Source organism: Bufo bufo, chromosome 6 (assembly GCF_905171765.1).
Source record: "Bufo bufo chromosome 6, aBufBuf1.1, whole genome shotgun sequence".
NCBI lineage: Eukaryota > Metazoa > Chordata > Amphibia > Anura > Bufonidae > Bufo > Bufo bufo.
In genome coordinates, this window is record NC_053394.1 from 413990409 (window position 1) to 414010776 (window position 20368).

The following is a 20368-nucleotide window of genomic DNA, read 5'->3' on the forward strand; positions in this document are numbered from 1 at the left end:
AGTCCAGGGGAGCAGATGGGCTGTGTCCCTGGTCCGGGACCTCCATCGGGATGTTCCAAGAGTCCAGAAGTTTCTTCCCGGATTCTAAGGAGGTGACGACGTGGACGGCTCCCTGGTGATGGATCAAGACTTTGGTCGGGAACCCCCACCTGTATGGAATGGTATTGTGCCGTAGAGTGGAAGTAAAGGCACTGAGGGATCTCCGCTGTTGAAGAGTAACGGCCGACAAATCCGCGAAGATCTTGATTTGGCTGTATGGAGAAGGCAGTGCGCCTAGTTTCCTGGATGCTGCTAATATGGCTTCTTTAATATGGAAGAAATGGACCCGCACCAGGACATCTCTCGGCGACGTGCTGGGAAGGTGTTTTGGCCTCATCACCCTGTGTGCTCTATCCAAGGTAAGATCATGAGGAGAGAGATCTGGTATCAGGGCTGACATGAGGCTTTGTAGATAAGGAGTTAAATCCTTAGGTGCTATTTCCTCGGGGACCCCCCGGAATTTAAGGTTATTCCGGCGTGACCTGTCCTCCAGGTCTACTACTTTAGCTTTGAGCCGGTCTATTTCTTCAGATAAGTCGTTGTGGGAATCAATAAGCTGGTTGTGTGATGAGGCAAAATCTCCCATCTTGGTCTCAATATGATCCACTCTGCCCTCCACCGCCAGCACTGCAGCTTGAAGTGGACGGACTAGGGCGGTTAAGTCCTTATGCATGGACTCACTAAGAAGGACTAGCATGTCCTTTAATAGGTTGCTGGAAGCAGGCTTATCATCAGTCAGAATCGCCTGTATAGCCGGGGTAGTGTGGTCACTTACCTCCCCGTTCGGTGTCTCTTTGGCCTGCTGCAGTCGTGTTTGACCTGCTTTAGGCGAGTTTGAAGATGGCGCCGGTGTATTGGCGCGCTTCTGTGGGCTCCCTGCTTGTGATCCGCGGGACGCTCCGGGCTGCCCATACCCCGTCGGGGATCCGAGTGAGGCAGGTGATAGCTGGTCAAACGTGGCGTCTGCTGAGTCAACTGTCGTGTCAACCTGAGAGCAGTTCCGGGCCTCTGGAACATCGAGGCTTTGCTGGCCGGGTTGAGGAGATGCATCTCTAGGAGGGACGCCTTTACCCAGGTAAAAGTCCAGCTTTCCCTGGTTTTTCACGGATCTCTTGCCTCTAGTCATCATCCGGACCGTCTGTGGTCTCTCGGCTGCAGTTGAAATCTTGTTTGTGGGTTATATTATCCCGCTGTCGCTGAGGTAGTGCCGGAGCTCAAACTCACGCAGCCATCTTGCTCGGCCGGCAAACCACGCCCCGTGTTGGTCGTTTTGATATATAGTGTATAGTTTTGCATGCACGGTGCGAGTATGGCGATGGTTTGAGTTGGGGTGTGTTGTTTTTTTTTTTTTTGCAATTTTTTTATTTATTATATTTTTGGCACATAATATGCTCCTTGAAAGAGGTAATTAAAAGTTCCTTTTGCATTCCGCGTTTTTCACACTCCCATCAATACAAAGGACTAATCTCGTCCGTAATACAGACAAGAGCGGGACATGTTTTATCATTTACAGAAAGGCCGCACGCATCTGCCCAAAATACAAGAATGTGCAAAAACTGTGGATAGCACACGGATGAAAAAATTTAGTCATGAGCACGAGACCTTACTGATGGCGATAAAATAATTTTCTACGGTCTAACACAGTACCGGATTTTTTTCCCTTTCCATTAGCTGTAAGGCCTCATGCACACGACCGTATTTTGTATCTGTGCCCGATCTGCATTTTTTGCGGATTGCACACGGATCCATTAATTTTTATAGGTCTGTCAAAAAACTGACCACACGCAGATGTCATCCGTGTGCTATCCGCATCCATGTGTCCGTTACCCAAAAAGATAAAACGGATGCAACACGGACGTCACACAGGTAACATCCGTGTTTTGTGGACTGCAAAAGGAATATGGTCGTGTGCTTGAGGCCTAAGGGAGATGTCCACTGTACAATAAATTCAATAGAAAACACATAAGGAATCATGCACATGACTGTATCCATTTTGTGGTCCTCAAATCGTGGATCTGCAAAACACGATCCCGGCTATGTGCATGCCACCATTTTTTTCAAAGTCGGCCATTTTACAAATTGTCCACTAAAAGGACAAGAAAAGGACATGTTCAATTTTTTTTTAAATGAATGGGTCGACATCCGAAACGCAAAAAATGTGGTTTGGATGCGAAACAAAAATACAGTTGTGTGAATTGGGCCCATACACAGTCACGGTAAGGCCTACAGAAAAAAAGCTGGCCAGCAAAACAGTGGCGGATTGGCCATACAACCTACAGGGAAATTTCCAGTTGGGCCGATGCCCAGGGTGTTGCCCGAGCCCTCCTTACTGCCGCTGGCTTGGAACATTACGATCTGATGCTCTCAGCATTAAATAATACTAGGAGTATTAGGTACTAATGCACCCGGCCAGCAGCCGCAGATACCCTCCTGAACTCAACTGTATCACTGTCCTCGGGACAGTAATACAGTTAAATAGTGCAGCAGGGATTTGTAATGACCGGCGTCACGCAAAGGGAGGGAAATGGGAAGGCCCTGTCCAAAGGAGAGGGAAAGGTAGTGACCCCTGACTCAACTTGCGGCTGGCACCTGACTGCCCTGACGTCCCTAGACGGGTTCCTCACCCGTACGCCGATCACGTGCCTAAACCCTGGCTTTCCCCAAGATGAGCCCTATGTAGTGAACGGGGCAGTGGGATCACTAGTCCGCACCACTGACACTAAGAGGAAAACACCAAGGAGAGGACAGACAATACAGACAAACATATAATCCCAGGTGGAGGACAACAGCAGACCACCAAGGCCCAACAGGGATCCGGAGGGTAACGTTCTGGAACAACAACCAGGGAACACAGCTACACAGCTCCAGTGGGTCAGTATAGAAGTCCAGGCAGGAAGCTCTATATCTGGCAACCAGAGAAGTGAGAGATGGGAATATAAGGAGGTTGGGATTGCTGGACAAGAAACAGCTGAGGAGGAGAAGCTACTGATCCCTGAGTGAGCCAAAAAGGATTGCAAGGCAAACCCAGAAAGCTACCATTAATAAACAGCACTGTCTTTAGACATAGAGCGCGCAGCCACCCGCTGCGACTTCCTGACCCCGGGTATAACGGAGTCAGGCGTGGCTCTTGACACCCTCGTGACAGTACCCTCCTCTCTACGAGGGGCCTCCGGACACTCAGGACTAGGTCTCTCAGGATGAGAGGCATGAAAAGCCCGAACTAACCTGTCAGCGTTTACCGCAGACGCTGGAACCCACATTCTTTCCTCGGGACCGTAACCCCTCCAATGCACCAGATATTGAAGAGAGCGGCGGACCCGACGAGAATCAACAATTTTGGATATTTGAAACTCTAGATTACCATCCACAACAACAGGGGGAGGTGGCAGCGGTGACGGTTCTAGAGGTGGAACATACTTCTTGAGTAACGACTTATGGAAGACGTTATGGATTTTAAAAGTCTGAGGTAGCTCCAGGCGAAAAGCCACGGGGTTAATGATGGCTACTATTTTGTAAGGGCCAATGAACCTAGGACCCAGTTTCCAAGAGGGAACCTTTAATTTAATATTCCTAGTAGACAACCACACAGTCATTCACTCCTAGGTCCGGACCTGGCGACCGTCTCTTATCAGCCATGCATTTATATTTACCTCCCATATTTTTCAAATTAGCTTGCACCTTCTGCCATACAGAAGAAAGAGATGACGAAAACCATTCCTCTTCGGGAACCCCAGAAGACCCCCCCTCTTTGAAAGTACAGAATTGGGGATGAAAACCATATGCACCAAGAAATGGTGACTTGCCAGTGGATTCCTGACGACGATTATTTATGGCAAACTCAGCTAACGGTAAATATGATGACCACACCTCTTGGTTTTCAGACACAAAACATCTTAGATATGTCTCAAGGTTTTGGTTGGTACGCTCAGTCTGTCCATTCGACTGAGGATTGAAAGCTGAGGAAAAGGACAAGTGTACCCCCAAACGGGAACAAAAAGCTTTCCAAAATTTAGAAATAAACTGGGTTCCCCGATCCGAAACAACATCGGAAGGGACCCCGTGAAGCTTCACGATTTCACTGATGAATACCTGAGCAAGAGTCTTAGCATTAGGTAGTGCGGGTAACGCAATTAAGTGTACCATTTTGCTCAACCTGTCCACTACTACCAAGATAACTGTTTTACCCGCAGACAAAGGTAAGTCAGTGATAAAATCCATTGACAGATGTGTCCATGGTCTATTGGGAATGACAAGTGGCAATAAAGACCCTTCAGGACGTGTATGAGAGACTTTCGCGCGCGCACAAGTAGAACAAGAAGACACAAAATCTATTACATCCTGACGCAACCTTGGCCACCAAAAATGACAAGACAATAGCTCCAAGGTTGCTTTACTACCCGGGCGCCCAGCAAGTGCCGAATTATGATGTTCCTTTAATAATTCGAGACGCAGGTTCAACGGTACAAAAATTTCTCTGAGGGGCAAGAGACCGGGGCGTCCCCCTGGGCCTCTAACACCTTCCCCTCCAGAACAGAGTGTACCGCAGAGACAACCACTCCTCTTTGTAGAATGGGTACTGGATCACTCACATTACCCCCTCCAGGGAAACTACGAGATAATGCATCTGCCTTGGTATTTTTTGCCCCAGGACGATAGGTAATAACAAAGTTAAACCTGGTAAAAAAATAGCGACCACCTAGCTTGTCTAGGGGTGAGACGCTTAGCTGATTCGAGGTACAGAAGTTTCTTGTGGTCCGTAATCACAGTGACGGGGTGGATTGCCCCCTCTAAAAAGTAACGCCATTCTTCAAACGCTAGTTTAATAGCTAATAGTTCCCTATTGCCAATATCATAGTTCTTTTCTGCTGCAGATAGTTTTTTAGAAAAGAACGCACAAGGGCGCCATTTGCCAGGAGACGGACCCTGAGACAGCACAGCCCCCACTCCCACCTCTGACGCATCAACTTGAACAATAAAAGGCTGGGAGACATCAGGTTGGACTAGTACAGGTGCTGAGGTAAACCTCTCTTTTAGAGAGGAAAAAGCAATTTTAGCGGCGTAAGACCATTTAGAAAAATCAGTCCCCTTCCTAGTCATGTCAGTAAGGGGTTTGACAATCACCGAATAATTTTTAATGAACTTTCTATAGAAATTTGCGAAGCCCAAGAACCGTTGCAGTGCTTTGAGGTTCTCAGGAAGATCCCAATCTAAAATTGCCTGGACCTTCCTAGGATCCATACGGAAACCTGAAGCAGATAATAAATAACCTAGGAACTGTATTTCCTGAACGGCGAAGGCACACTTTTAAATTTTAGCATATAATTTATTCGTCCGTAGGACCTGCAGTACCTGTCTGACATGCACCTCATGTGTTCTCAGATCAGACGAATAAATTAAAATATCATCTAGGTATATTACCACAAACCTGCCGATTAGGTGACTAAAAATGTCATTAACGAAATGTTGGAAGACAGCAGGAGCATTGGTCAGACCGAAAGGCATGACTAGATTTTCATAATGCCCCTCAGGGGTGTTAAAAGCTGTCTTCCACTCATCCCCTTCCTTGATACCAATCAGATTGTAGGCCCCCCTAAGATCAAGTTTGGAGAACCACCTAGCACCCGCAATCTGGTTAAACAGGTCAGGAATGAGAGGAAGAGGGTATGGGTCTCGGATGGTTATCCGGTTTAATTCGCGAAAATCTAGGCAAGGACGCAGGCCCCCATCTTTCTTTTTAACGTAGAAAAACCCTGCAGCCACGGGTGAAGAAGAGAGTCTGATGTGTCCCTTAGCCAAGCTCTCGGAGATATAATCTTTCAAGGCTTGTCTCTCCGGACCCGAAAGATTATATAACCTGGTCTTGGGTAATTTTGCACCGGGAATCAGGTTAACCGGGCAATCATAAGGACGATGAGGTGGTAACTTCTGACAACCCTTTTCAGAAAAAACGTCCTCAAAGTCCGAAACAAATGTAGGTAGAGTAGCTATGGAGGCGACTAAGCAATTGCTATTTAAGCAATTTTCTCTGCACTGCTCACTCCACTCCGATATCTCCCTGGCCTGCCAATCCACCACTGGATTGTGCGCTACCAACCAGGGAAGACTCAGCACTACCGGAGTGGGAAGCCCCTCCAGAACATAACCTGAAAGCATCTCGTTATGGTGGTCCCCTACCCGAAGGTGTAAGTTATGGACAATGTGAGTGAGGTTTCTCTGAGACAGAGGAGCAGAATCAATAGCGAATATGGGAATAGGTCTCTGTAGCATACAGAGAGACAAACCCATAGTGTGGGCAAAATGGGCATCTATCAAATTTACTCCTGCTCCACTGTCTAGAAAAAAAGAAATAGTCTCCGTCTTAACGCCAAAAACAACAACCGCTGGCAACACAAATTGAGATGTTCGTATGGAGGAAACGTATACCCCCCGGCTGACATCCTCCACACAGCCTGGGGTTAGTAGTTTTCCGACGGTCCTTTGTTTTTGAGAAAGGAAGGACAGACATTAATAAAATGACCCCTCTCCCCACAGAAAAAACAAACCCCACGCCTACGGCGAGCCTCAGGAGGACGGACCTGACGAGTAGTTCCTCCTAGCTGCATAGGCTCGTCTAAGTCCGTACAGACTAACTGCTGCTTGGGAGGGGTTACCAGTTGCTCCGGATTTTTCAATCTGTCCCTAAGACGTCTATCTATTCTGATAGCAAGGGACATAACCGCATCAAGGGAAAAGGGAGTCTCATACAGCGCAAGCGCATCCTTAACCCTTTCGGATAACCCAGAGCAGAACTGACTCCTGAGAGCCGGGTCGTTCCACTGGGTATCCGTAGCCCACCTACGGAACTCTGCGCAATATTCCTCTGCTGACCGATCTCCCTGTAGGAGTCTCCGTAATTTTGATTCAGCCAGTGCGACTTGGTCAGGGTCGTCATATATGAGACCCAAGGCCCCAAAAAATTCATCCACTGACCGAAGAGCCTGGGAATCAGTGGGTAAAGAGAACGCCCAGGATTGCGGGTCCCCCTGCAGCAGGGAAATAACAACCCCCACCCGTTGTTCTTCATTACCAGAGGAGTAAGGGCGCAGCTTAAAATATAACTTACAGGCCTCACGGAACGTCACAAATTTGTCCCTTCCCCCAGAAAATCTGTCAGGAAGAACAACCTTGGGTTCCGCAGCAACCTGGTTACCAGTAGCAACCGCTGGGCTTGCGGTCTGTTGCAATTGCTGCTGTTGCTGGAGGACCGACGCCTTCAATCCTGCCACCTCCAAAGACAGGCCATGAAATTGTTTGGACAGAGCAGCAATTTGATCCATACTGGAGTCTAAGTAGGTAGAAAGATTTTTTTTTTTATACCTACACAAAATAAGGGCCAGATATAATGTAATGACCGGCGTCACGCACAGGGAGGGAGAAGGGAAAGCCCTGCCCAAGGGAGAGGGAAAGGTGGTGACCCCTGACTCACCTTGCAGCTGGCACCTGACTGCCCTGACGTCCCTAGACGGGTTCCTCACCCGTACGCCGATCACGTGCCTAAACCCTGGCTTTCCCTAAGATGAGCCCTATGTAGTGAACGGGGCGGTGGGAACACTAGTCCGCACCACTAGCTCTAAAGGAAAACACCAAGGGAAGGACAGACAATACAGACAAACATATAATCCCAGGTGGGCGACAACAGCAGACCACCAAGGCCCAACAGGGATCCGGAGGGTAACGTTCTGGAACAACAACCAGGGATCTCAGCTACACAGCTCCAGTGGGTCAGTATAGAAGTCCAGGCAGGAAGCTCTATATCTGGCAACCAGAGAAGTGGGAGATGGGAATATAAGGAGGTTGGGATTGCTGGACAAGAAACAGCTGAGGAGGAGAAGCTACGGATCCCTGAGTGAGCCAAAAAGGATTGCAAGGCAAACCCAGAAAGCTACCATTAATAAACAGCACTGTCTTTATACATAGAGCGCGCAGCCACCCGCTGCGACTTCCTGACCCTGGGTATAACGGAGTCAGACGTGGCTCTTGACACCCTCGTGACAGGATTGCAGTATTCTGTGCTGCGCTGTGGTATCTGGTTCTGCTGGGGGGTATTTTGCACTGGACTGTATTATTTGGTTTGCACTGGACTGTATTTTTTTTTCATGGCTACTTTTTTTTGTTTGGCCCTATTGAAATTAACGGGTCCACATCTGATTCTCAGAAAATGCGGATCGGAGGCGGATCAAAAATATGATGGTGTGCATGGGGCCTTACTGGAGAGACATAGGGTGGTGGTTGTCCCGTCTCTTAAATGATGGGAACCCCCGGAAATGTTCCCTTTAGGTTGGTATATACTATATATGGTACATGCTGTTCTGAGGTGATTTTAGGCTCTGGTCCACCACGACCACCTCCAGCAGGGGCCCTCACCCAGCTTTCCCAGACTCTTGAGTGTACAGAGAATGATTTGCCTCTCAGGAATCTAGGAAAGCTGGGTGACAAGCTGTAATTAGGGCCTGCTGGTGGTCACCCATTGCTCGCCTCTCATTTAAGCGGGAACTGACCCCCGCCAGCTGTGGCCGGCAGTCACGGACACACTCATTATAAACGACTGCCGGTAATAACACTGCAATGTGAGCGTGCGGGGGCCGGCAGCGCTCGAGCGTCCGGGGAAAGCGGCTGTTGCTAAGCAACGCAGAGACTGGACCCTGTATTTAAATAAGAGGCGGGAACATCGGGCGGAGGCTTTCGCTTGGTGTCAAGCAATGGGCGTGTCTTGCACACAGAGACCACGCCTCCCGGTATATAAGCTCCGACACAAGCGACAGCATAGAGGATTACGCTGTCCCCGCTGCCGCTGACGGTACCGGGATTGTTCTTATCACCGCAGCGGTTCCCTCGGTGTATGGCACTGACAGGAGCCAGGATGTCCCGCTCGGAGGAGGTGAACCGGCTCACTGAGAATGTCTACAAGGTGAGGGGCAGGTGGACGGGGCGGCTATAACAGCTCAGGTGTCTATGGAGTGAGACAAGGTCTCTGCGACATATGCATGGAAAGTCTCAGTCTACCTAGGAAGTGGCGCACTATTTTAGCCCAGTTCTGTACTTTTTTTTGGGCGGGGGGGGGGGGGGGGGAGACTGCAACTTTGTATTTCTCCCCACAGAATTATTTTTGCATTCTTTATTTTTTGTTGTTAAGATAATGTGGTGCAGTTCCTCGGGGGTGGGACAGGGTGGTCATGTGACGGTGTAGACCTGCTCTTATGGTGGTGGTAGCCACCCTGGGAAAACCCCTTTAAGGTGTCTGATGGGGTGGATGTTGCAGTGATCCATGAAGGCTGCGGCTGCTACGTCTCGAAGTCACAGGTCACCCCCACCAGAATGGTATGACCCACGGAAATGCCTTACAACTATGAGTGGTGCCAAGTGGGGTCCATCTTTTCAGGCATCACCTCACCAATGTGCAGCTCATTTGGGGGCTCCCTGGCTTGGTGTGCCCCCCTATAGTTGAGCTGGGTGCTGTCCAGATGCTGATTACGTTTCAGACTGTATAGATGGTGGTGGTTGTATGCCCATTAGATGCCAATCCCCCCTCCAATCAGATTTTGTATAGATGCAAAGCACCCAAGACGTCCGAGTCTCTGGTGTCCATGAGAGGAAGTCTTTAGATTCTCCGCCACCTGCCTTTTATTATGGCGTAAATTTGCATAATCGGGAAGATTTCAATTTTCCATCTGAATTTTAAATGTCATATATTACGTGAAACTGCTGTTCACAAGGGGATTTATGTGCTAGGGCTTATCCCATACACAAGAATTTATTTTTCCTGGGTTATAAAAATATTCTGCATAAATAAATAAATAAATACAGTACTTTTCTAGGAAAGTTTTTTTTTTTTTTCAATTTTATTTAATATTTTAATATATATATATATATATATATATATATATATATATATATATATATATATATATATATATATATATATATTTTAGACAAAAAGTTATATACAATAAAAAAAATTATATTGTTATATTTTATTTCTATTTTTTTTAATGGATATTTTGTGTTTTTATATTTAATATATATTATTTTTGCGGTTACAATGCTAGCGTTTAGGTTTCATTAGCAATCTGTAGAAGTAGAAAATTAATTTAGTTTCAATTATATAGTGAGTCCTTGTCACAGAAGGGCGATGTTGAGGTTTGTGCATAATTACAGGGACGTGTTGGGCAGGAGGGACCTGTTGCTCTGCTGCACAAGGGCCCAGCTGAGGCTCTGACACCACTGAGGCCACTTGTTGTGTACTTGTTGTTAATGCTGGGATTATTATCCACATACCGTATTTAATCTATATATATATAATGGAGATTAAAAAATATTTTATATTATTATTAATATATATATATATATATATATATATATATATAATATATATATATATATTTTTTTTTTAAAGCGCAGTTTATGTCTAGGTGACCTGCATTATGCTGTGGACGCCGAGCGCTTTGCTTGTTGTTCCTTCCCCTCTTGTTTGTGTAAGTGGAGGATACGGAGCAGGATGTGGATTTAGCTTTGTTACCTTCACTGTCTGGGTAAAAATATAAGATAAAACAATTTATCATAAATCATATGACGGACATAAAAAAAAAAACTGTCCAGTAATATAAAATGTGTAAAAATTCAATACAAAATATATATTTATTTTTAATTCAACTGATGAGGGCGCAGATGAAAAATTAGGGACAAAAATGAGCACTGTATATTCCTAATCTTCAGTAACATGGCAGGTCCTAAATACTTGTCGGTATTGTAGTAGGATTAGATATAGCCTGCTTTTAGCATTCTGGTGGTTGTCCTTGGAAACAGACAGAGGTTTAGCATCATGTGGCCCAACTCCGAGCACTAACTGTCTAATGGCTGTCTGAAACTAGCCAGATTCTGAGTTGATCTTTGGATGTGTTTGGAGGAGAAAACATATTTTAGTATAATAATCCCAATGATTTAAAATATATAGTACAGACCAAAAGTTTGGACACACCTTCTCATTCAAAGAGTTTTCTTTATTTTCATGACTCTGAAGGCATCAAAACTATGAATTAACACATGTGGAATTATATACATAACAAACAAGTGTGAAACAACTGAAAATATGTCATATTCTAGGTTCTTCAAAGTAGCCACCTTTTGCTTTGATTACTGCTTTGCACACTCTTGGCATTCTCTTGATGAGCTTCAAGAGGTAGTCCCCTGAAATGGTCTTCCAACAGTCTTGAAGGACTTCCCAGAGATGCTTAGCACTTGTTGGCCCTTTTTGCCTTCACTCTGCGGTCCAGCTCACCCCAAACCATCTCGATTGGGTTCAGGTCCAGTGACTGTGGAGGCCAGGTCATCTGGCGCAGCACCCCATCACTCTCCTTCATGGTCAAATAGCCCTTACTTTCAAAGTTTTCCCAATTTTTCGGCTGACTGACTGACCTTCATTTCTTAAAGTAATGATGGCCACTCGTTTTTCTTTACTTAGCTGCTTTTTTCTTGCCATAATACAAATTCTAACAGTCTATTCAGTAGGACTATCAGCTGTGTATCCACCTGACTTCTCCTCAACGCAACTGATGGTTCCAACCCCATTTATAAGGCAAGAAATCCCACTTATTAAACCTGACAGGGCACACCTGTGAAGTGAAAACCATTTCAGGGGACTACCTCTTGAAGCTCATCAAGAGAATGCCAAGAGTGTGCAAAGCAGTAATCAAAGCAAAAGGTGGCTACTTTGAAGAACCTTGTTTGTTATGTATATAATTCCACATGTGTTAATTCATAGTTTTGATGCCTTCAGTGTGAATCTACAATTTTCATAGTCATGAAAATAAAGAAAACTCTTTGAATGAGAAGGTCTGTCCAAACTTTTGGTCTGTACTGTATATTATTATTTATTTACACAGGCTGGTCAGGGCTACAACTGCTCCTTTGCGCCATATAAATGAACCTTAAAGGGATTGTCCCACCTGGACGTTTACGGCCTGTTGATAGGATAGGCTATGAATGTCTAAGGACCTCAGGCTCGCTTCTGCCTTAAGAATAGGGCCCCACCGTGACCAGGGCGAGAGCACACAGAGTCCACTCTGTTCTTTGCAATGAATGGGGTGCAAGCTGCGCATTCACCGCAACGAGCCACAGTCTGGTTATATTTAGTAGTCCCATAACGTTGCATGGAGGGGTGCACCTTGCTCTCTGTTTTACTTTGGGGCTCCATTCTTGAGATGGGTTGGGGCCCCAGCTATTGGTAAATATCCACCTGGAAATACCCCTTTTAATGGCATATTAAAGGGCAGTGAAAACGTCATCACATCTTGTCCTGTCAATCAAAGTGCGGAGGGTGCAGAAGTTGCAGAGAGAGCAGAGCCTCTAGGTGTAATGGTAACGCCCCCGTTGCTCCTAGAGGCTCATTTGCATATATTAAAACATTCATTTTTCTCACATATGAACTTGGGACCAACACAGAGGCCTTCAGATGCCGAGCGCGCCAGTATCATGGGTACAAATCTGCTGACAGAGGCCCTTTAAAAAAGCTAGGGTAATTTTTTTAAATCAATTTTTTGTGCATTTTTTTTTTTTCATATTTTTCTTCAATTTTTTTCTTTCTTTTTTTTTATCTGATTATCCATTATCTTCTTTTTTTTAAACTTCTTATTCGATCGGTGGGTAATTCCAGCCCGGCTTATAATTAGTTATTTCTATGAGTATATGTGTGGGATTTTCATTCAGTCTACGCCGGGTACAATGGGTTTTGTTTGGCCGCGTCTTGTGATTGTGTAGCCTGTTTGTCTTGGCTCTGGCGATTTGTTATTGTAACCTTTTTATACACAATGCATAGTATTTAATACGTTCCAGTAGGTCTGTACTGCTGTTTTTTCTGTACTACAACTCTCAGCATGTCCTGACCCTACAGACTGACGCTTGTTGGTGTACATTCATAATCCAGGCGTCTATCTCGCATTGTATTCGTGAGGCCAGTGTATTAATGACCCTCCACGGAATAGAATGGAGGTAAGCCCTGAGAATGGCGCAGCCAGATATTATCACCGCTCCGGGCGCTGAGACCGCGATGTCTGATCAGACGGGAAGCAGAATGATCTGTGTTCAGCCAATTTAAGCATCAAATGTGCACGGATCTAAGTGTGACCGATGGACTGGAAATGCGTTGGATGCTGTAATTCTCTGAAATGATTGTAGCGCAAAACTTTTTAGAGAAGTGGTCTTGACATCATTGCCACTTTTAGCAATGGTTTGCTTAGCATTTTTTTTTATATTCCAAAAAACGGCGCCACTCTTGGCCACAGGTTGTGTCCGGTATTGCAGCTTGGTCCCAGTTACTAAAATACTGTAATGTCATGCATAGTGGTGTTTTCTGATAAAATGCAAACTTATTATTTTTTTATTTTTTTTTGTGATGTCATACTGCTCCAGACCTAATTCAGAGGGGTGGGGGGGGGGATCCCCTGCTTTTCTCTGACCACCACACACACTCCAATTTCCTGTACCATAACTATTGCAAGACTGGAAGAGCCTTGTAGCTGCGCTTAGTAAGCATGGCCATGCTTGGATTTAATTAGGCATTGGCAGAGGTTGCACCCCCTGGCTTTGTGAATTTTGCCATTTTCATTGCCCATATCAGTCATGTCGCCTGCAGCAATAAGGTCATTTTCTGCAGAACCACAGACATTTTTGGGCAAGGCTTTATCATCCGGACTAGAGAGGCTTCGGTTGGGCCAGTCCAACCCTAGGTTGTGCTAGGACAATGAGCATGAACCTGGGATGGATAAAGTACAGCTAATTTCAGGTGCCCGGCGATAAGACTTGTCATGGACCTCCAAAAGAGAACTTCCCAAAAAAGTTTGAGGCCAGTGCTGGTCGGAGGAGAACTAGCGGTGTTGTGCGACTACCCTGTAGAGGGGCGGACACTCAGCGGTATACTATGTTCTGCTTTGTAATGCCAAAACGTGTCGCCATCACATGTGACTTAAAGTAAAAGGGGTTTTCAGAGATTTTAATACTGATCGGTGGGGGTCTGACGCCCGGGACCCCCTCCGATCAGCTGTTTGAGAAGGCAGCAGCACTGTGAGCACCGCGCCCTTCTCACTGCTTTCCCTAGGCCATGTCATTTGGCCTAGGCGCAGCTCAGCCGTATTGACGTGAATGGGTCGGAGCGCAATGCCAAGCACGGCCGCTATGCAATGTACAGCACTGTGTTTGGTGAGACCGGAGAAGACTGCGGGGCTCCAAATCCAGAAGATTTTTTATTTATTTTTTGCCACTGCCGTATCGTGTCGTAGTGCAATCACAATCATTATTTTCTATGTCACTGAGACCTTGGTGTCGTGCAACCAAATGCACTATGTAAGCCTTGCCTAAGTCTTTCTCCCTATTTAAAGGGGGTTGTCCCCATGAAATGTTTTAATTCAGCATGAAAAACCTAGTTCTTTTTGTAATTTACTTTCGGTTACAAAAATGCTCCAGTTGTAAGATGTATTTTATTCACTTCAAGGTGGTCACACATGCTCAGTTCCATCCTTACAAGGAAAGAGCTACAGCAGAAAGGATACATCCGCTGAGCTGTGATAGGGAGAGAGCTGCAGCAGAAAGGAAATGCCCCCTGAGTTGTGATGGGGACAGAGCTGCAGCAGAAGGGACACGCCTCACCTGAGAAAGGACATGACCCTGAGGTGCCAACGTGAAGATAATATAGCAGACCTGAGGTGGTCATACATGCTCAGTTCCATCTTTCAACTGCTACCCTGTGACAGGTACTTGGAAAGAGCTGTACCAAAGAGCACCCCCCCCCCCCCCGAGCTTCCCTCACGTGAGAAAGGACACACCCCTGAGGTGCCAGCTTGATAGAAATCTAGCAGAACAATTGCAGCAATAAATGCTGGATCCATGTGAGTTTTTTTTTTATTTTTTATAAAGACATTGCCATGTACTATATGCTGTGTCATTTTGTACATAAATCATAGCATAACCCCTTTGAAGAGGTGCAGGTAGGTGCACCTTAATTCATTTACTATATGATATGTGATTTCCCTGCAGAAATGGACCCCCTGACCTTGGTTTTGAATATGGCTTTTATTGTACCTTCTGTAGCCATTGTCACCCAGCTTTCTGAACACAAGCTGTATAATAACTAGATGTGCACTAGACGTCTGGTCTCCCAGCTTTCCGAGGTATGGGAGTGAGTTTTTTTATTTTTTTTCCCTTCTTGCACCCGCTTTAGAGACTTCTTATGTGCGATTGTTACGCCGACTTGCGGGTGGCGGGGTCCCTAGCCTCCTTCATAAACGAGAGCGCCAATTAACGTATCACTTCAGCAGTTTGGATATGTGTCTGTGTGGGAGCGCGCTGTCACTTTTGGGTAGGAGGTGAATGCGTGGGTCTGCATCTTCTCTCCATCTTTATTACAGCTTCAATCCTCCAGTTGATCTTAATCTCCTCAAGGAAGGTGGTGGTGGTGGTGGGGGGTACTCCATAGCGACATTATATCTGCAGGCAGCTGTAACCCTCTCTGTGCCAGAAGGGAGGGAATAGCATTAGCAAAATGTTTAGCTGCTCTTTGACAACATGCAAAAAAATGAGTTGTGCCTCCGGCAAGGTAACATTGAGGAGGGCTGGCCGCGTTTCAGTTTCTAGAACGGTTATTTATTCCTGTGTCGTCCATTGCGGGAAATGCAGCTGATTCTGGTATAATAGAATATGTTGTCTCCCCCCCATCCCCCAATACCCTCCATCTCCTACCCGGTGGGCGGTGTGCCTACTGTACTAAGTCTGCACTGTGCCTAAGGTGCCTCGGTTGGTTAGCAGTTTACAGCACAATGCTGCAGGGAAGAAATCCTATAAGTATCATTTGCGTTGACTTTCTGCTTGTAAATGAGATGTATATGAGGTGCTCAAAGTGCCCGTTAGCTCTATCTGTTCCAAGACAGAAAAGTTGACTAAAGCCGACCATGGATACAACAATTTAGGGGGATCTTCATCTGTTGTCGGTCTAAGACCAGGGCATGAGTTGATGTGTTTGTATTGGTGCTAATGAAGCAAAAGTGGATGAAGACCACCTACAAACCAAGGAAGAACCTTCTGAGGCAAGAATGTCTTCTAGAGAAACCTTTGCAAAGACTAGCAACAGGGTCAAAATGGACGCATCAGGATTGGACCAGCTAGAAGAACCAGGAACCACAAATGTCTCCCTTCTAGCAAGACTAAATTTCGTGCATGGGATAGACAATTGTGGTGGGAGCTGTATGCGAGAACTTAAGACAAGTTTTTGGTCGGCCTGTCAACATTGAGTTGGCAGTCTCAGAGAAGTCCATGCAGAGAAGAGGGATGGATAAAATCTTGTAGGTGTCCTGGTGTAAGAATTTTCATAGACATCAACGAGCAGTAACCCAAGTATCCTGAAGCAATGGCTATCTGGGTTTGCTTTGCTGATGGAGTTCAGCTCTAAGGAGCAAGCACTGTGGGACTCCTGTATAACTTCACTGGTACTGACTTCTTTTAAACCCAAAGGTAGACTTTAAGGAATAGGGGTGGTCATGGTACTAGCCCCAGGACCCTGATAAACTGTGCACCTAGGAAATTGCAACCTGTGTTGTGCTTTTAGGAAGCTTCCTGGATCTGTCTGTTCTCTTGAGCCATCCCTGGGTCATTCATCAAGGGATGTGACCTGGAGGTCTGTGTTTCACTCTGAGGTGTTACTATCAATCAGAGCTCTTTGTGCCCATACCGCTATTCTTAAAGAGGGTGCAAAGTCAATTCTTTTAATTGCCGCCTCAAGTGTAATTGTTTTCTGGGTTGGAATCTACCAGTCTATAGAGCTCCTCTTTAATTACCCAGTAGACTGGAAACCAGTTCTGTTCTGCACAACTACAAAAATGCTCGATAAGAGCGTTGCGGCCTGGGATTATACTCCGCTAATTAAGTTCCCAGAAAAAATTAAATTGCCAGAGGTAGCATTTCCTTTCATGGTAGGAGCTTGACATTCATACATTTTCTGTCATTGTTCTGCACTTGTGAGATTACTGAAGTAAGATGGTACCCAGGATTGCAGTACTCCAAGTCCCAAACTGAGATTGGACCCTAACAGTACTTTCGTGGCCCAAATCCCATCTGAACATGAAACCATAGTAAGTTGGACTGTATTGATCTTGAATTTGCCGGGATTGTCACTTCAAATGCAGGACTGTGGCAATTATAGAGCTTAGCTGTACTATCATGGTTCATATCTAGTGTTGAGCGAACTTCTGTTTTAAGTTCGGCGTCTAAAGTTCGGCTTCCGGTTAGCGAAGAATCCCGATATGGATTCCGAATTCCGTTGTGGTCCGTGGTAGTGGAATCAATAATCGGCCATTATTGATTCCGCTACCACGGACCACAACGGAATTCGGAATCCATATCGGGATTCTTCGCTAACCGGAAGCCGAACTTTAGACGCCGAACTTAAAACAGAAGTTTGCTCAACACTATTCATATCCCATCTAAACATGTAACCATAATGGTATTGTCATGGTTCAAATCCCATCTGAACATGGAACCATAGTACTGTACTCAACGTAGGATCTTAGCAGTGCTGTCATAGCTCAAGTCCCATCTGAACATTTGACCTTTCGCAGTTGTATCATAATGAAAGCCCCATCTGAACAAAGACACATAGTAGTACTGTTATAGTCCAAGTTTTGTCTGAAGATAGGACCTTTACAGTACTGTCATGGCTCAAGTCCCATCTGAACATGAAACCATAGTACTGTAATGAACATGGGACCTTAGCCGTACGGTTATGGGCCAACTTCCATCTGAAGGGGGGACCTGTATCCGTATTGTCATGGTGAGAACCCCTTCTGAACATGGACCTTAGCTGTACTGTCCTGGTCCAAGTCTTATCTGAGGATAGCACCTTAGCAGTACTGTCATGGTTCAAGTCCTATTTGACAATGGGACCTTAGCAGTGGTTCACATGAACTATAGTACTGTAATCAACATGGGTCCTTAGCAGTACTGTCCAAGTCTCATTTGAAGATCAGACCTATCAGACTATACTGTCATGGCTGAAGTCCCATTTATAGATAGGACCTTAGCAGTACTGTCATGGTCCAAGTAACTTCAGAAGATCGTCACCATAGGTAACCCAAGACACATCATGACTGGATAACCCCTTTAAAAGTAATAACAATTTGGGTGATAGAACCACGAATGAGCCCAACATTCCTCCAAAATGACAAACGTCAGCATGAATTAGGTATGTAGTCTGGCAGGGGCCTATTCCCCACTCCTGATTAAAATGTGAAATAAACTTCCTAAGTGTGCCTCTTTACGGTAACGTTTTTACTTTTTGGAGCAGCCATTTGTACTGCAGAGAGTTTCTTCCTACTCTGAACTGGAATGAGGACCAGTATGGAGCCCATGGGGTCCAATCTCTGGTCATATGGTCACAGAACAGACACAAGCGTTGACTATTCTTGCTCGGTCCCATTTGTCTTCTCCTTCCTCCTCCATGTCCATCAGCCTCTTGCATGGTAGTCTCATTATCGTACAAATAGTGGTCTTCAAGACAAAATTTAATGTGGTCCTCTTAGGAGTTGCAGGCCACCGGAAATGGCACCTGTATGGTGAAGTCCTATGGGTTTAAAGTGAGCAATCCTATCATATCTTAGGAAATTGCTTGCTGTGCAATTCCCTGATCTTTGCAGTGAGCCCATGCCGTGGCACATTGACTAGAATTGATTGCGTCTGTAGAGGTAAGTTGTCGTCATGAAGACCCCGCTCCGTATGGGTAAACAGGCTGTTTATACCGGCAGCTGACGTGTTCTGCTGACGTTCTTCGTTCTGCGCCTTTGTTTGGTTTCCTCGTTGACTCCTCACTCATCACCTCACAGATGTATTAGACTGGTAATGGGGGGATTAGCGCTGATCTATCAATCAAATGCAGTAAACTCTTGGAAAAGATGGAATAACCGTTCCTCACACGCCCATAATAATTAGAGCCACCTGACGATGTTCAGGGGTTTATTATTCCCGGTTCGGTCAGCAAGAACTTTGTGGTACAAGCCGTCTGTAGCGACTTCATTACCCTTTGCTGTTTCAGCTTCACCTCTTGTTTTGTCTTTGAGATTTCAAATTGTTTAAGGGTGAAATCCACTACTGTAGCAGCATCTAATTGTGCTACACTGTGGCGGTATTATATGGAGGATGATGTCTGGTGCTATGGTGTGAGCACTGTATGGTGGCTTAATTTGTATTACTGTTGTACAATCTGCTGATATTTGGGCAGTGTATGGCTGCTTTATTTGTAATGCTGTAGTACACTGGCGGTATTATATGGACACTGCCTGGAGCTATTGTTGAGCACTGTATGGCTGCTTTATTTGTAACATTGTGGCAGTATTATATGGACACTGCCTGGAGCTATTGTTGAGCACTGTATGGCTGCTTTATTTGTAACATTGTGGCGGTATTATATGGACACTGCCTGGAGCTATTGTTGAGCACTGTATGGCTGCTTTATTTGTAACAGTTTAGTACATTGTGGCGGTATTTTATGGAAACTGGCTAGTGCTATTGTTGAGCACTGTATGGCTGCTTTATTTGTAACATTGTGGCAGTATTATATGGACACTGCCTGGTGCTATTGTTGAGCACTGTATGGCCATTTCCCAGAGGCAGCTACTTTGGCTGTCGTGTCCTGTATCTGAGCTCGATGGCGGTTATCTGTGCACTGTACGGCTGCATTTTGTGTAATATTGCATTACACTCTATGGCAGTATTATATGGTCAGATACTTTATAATGAAGTGTGCATGAATATTTGGCTTGTTAGGACATTACTGTCCGAATTTCTCACTGAAATGGGGTCCCAGCTGAATGTATAATTCATGCTAATGACGGAGCAGCTGCCTGTAATGTGTGTGCTTGGTAACGAGCAATGTGGCTAACGAGTGACAACGCTGATCTGTGTTTTATAATGCAGGTTTAGATCCGTGAAGTGGACGGAGGATTATTCCGTGCGGATATTTATATCTATACTTATGTATAGATACTGTAATTAAACCGTTCATGTACCATTTGCGTTAATAGATGATAGGCCTTAAAATAGAGTAGTAATTTTGCATTTAAATGTATGATTGGGGGGAGTGTCTTGGCTCCGAAATAGACTTTTTCAAGAATTCTTTATGCCGGTAAAACCTCATTCAAAGGGGTTATACCGTGACTGATGTAAAAAACAAAAACTAGACATCATATAGCACATGACAATACCTTTCTAACAGCTAGAACCAGCCCTGTACCTCACATGGATCCAGAGATCTCCCCAT

At 45.4% G+C, this 20368-nt stretch overlaps 1 protein-coding gene and 1 long non-coding RNA gene across 4 annotated transcripts in view; one reads left to right on the top strand and one right to left on the bottom strand.

Moving 5' to 3' along the window:
- LOC121006142 overlaps positions 1–20368 on the bottom strand; it is a 978004-nt gene that overhangs the window by 291079 nt on the left and 666557 nt on the right. The window lies entirely within an intron of this gene.
- Positions 8838–20368, top strand: part of BAIAP2 (BAR/IMD domain containing adaptor protein 2) — a 146352-nt gene continuing 134821 nt past the window's right edge. For all 3 annotated transcript variants that reach the window (XM_040439085.1, XM_040439086.1, XM_040439084.1), the window contains exon 1: positions 8838–8986. In XM_040439085.1, the coding sequence (XP_040295019.1) occupies positions 8918–8986 (69 nt within the window). In that variant the 5' untranslated portion in view covers positions 8838–8917. The remainder of the gene's footprint in view (positions 8987–20368) is intronic.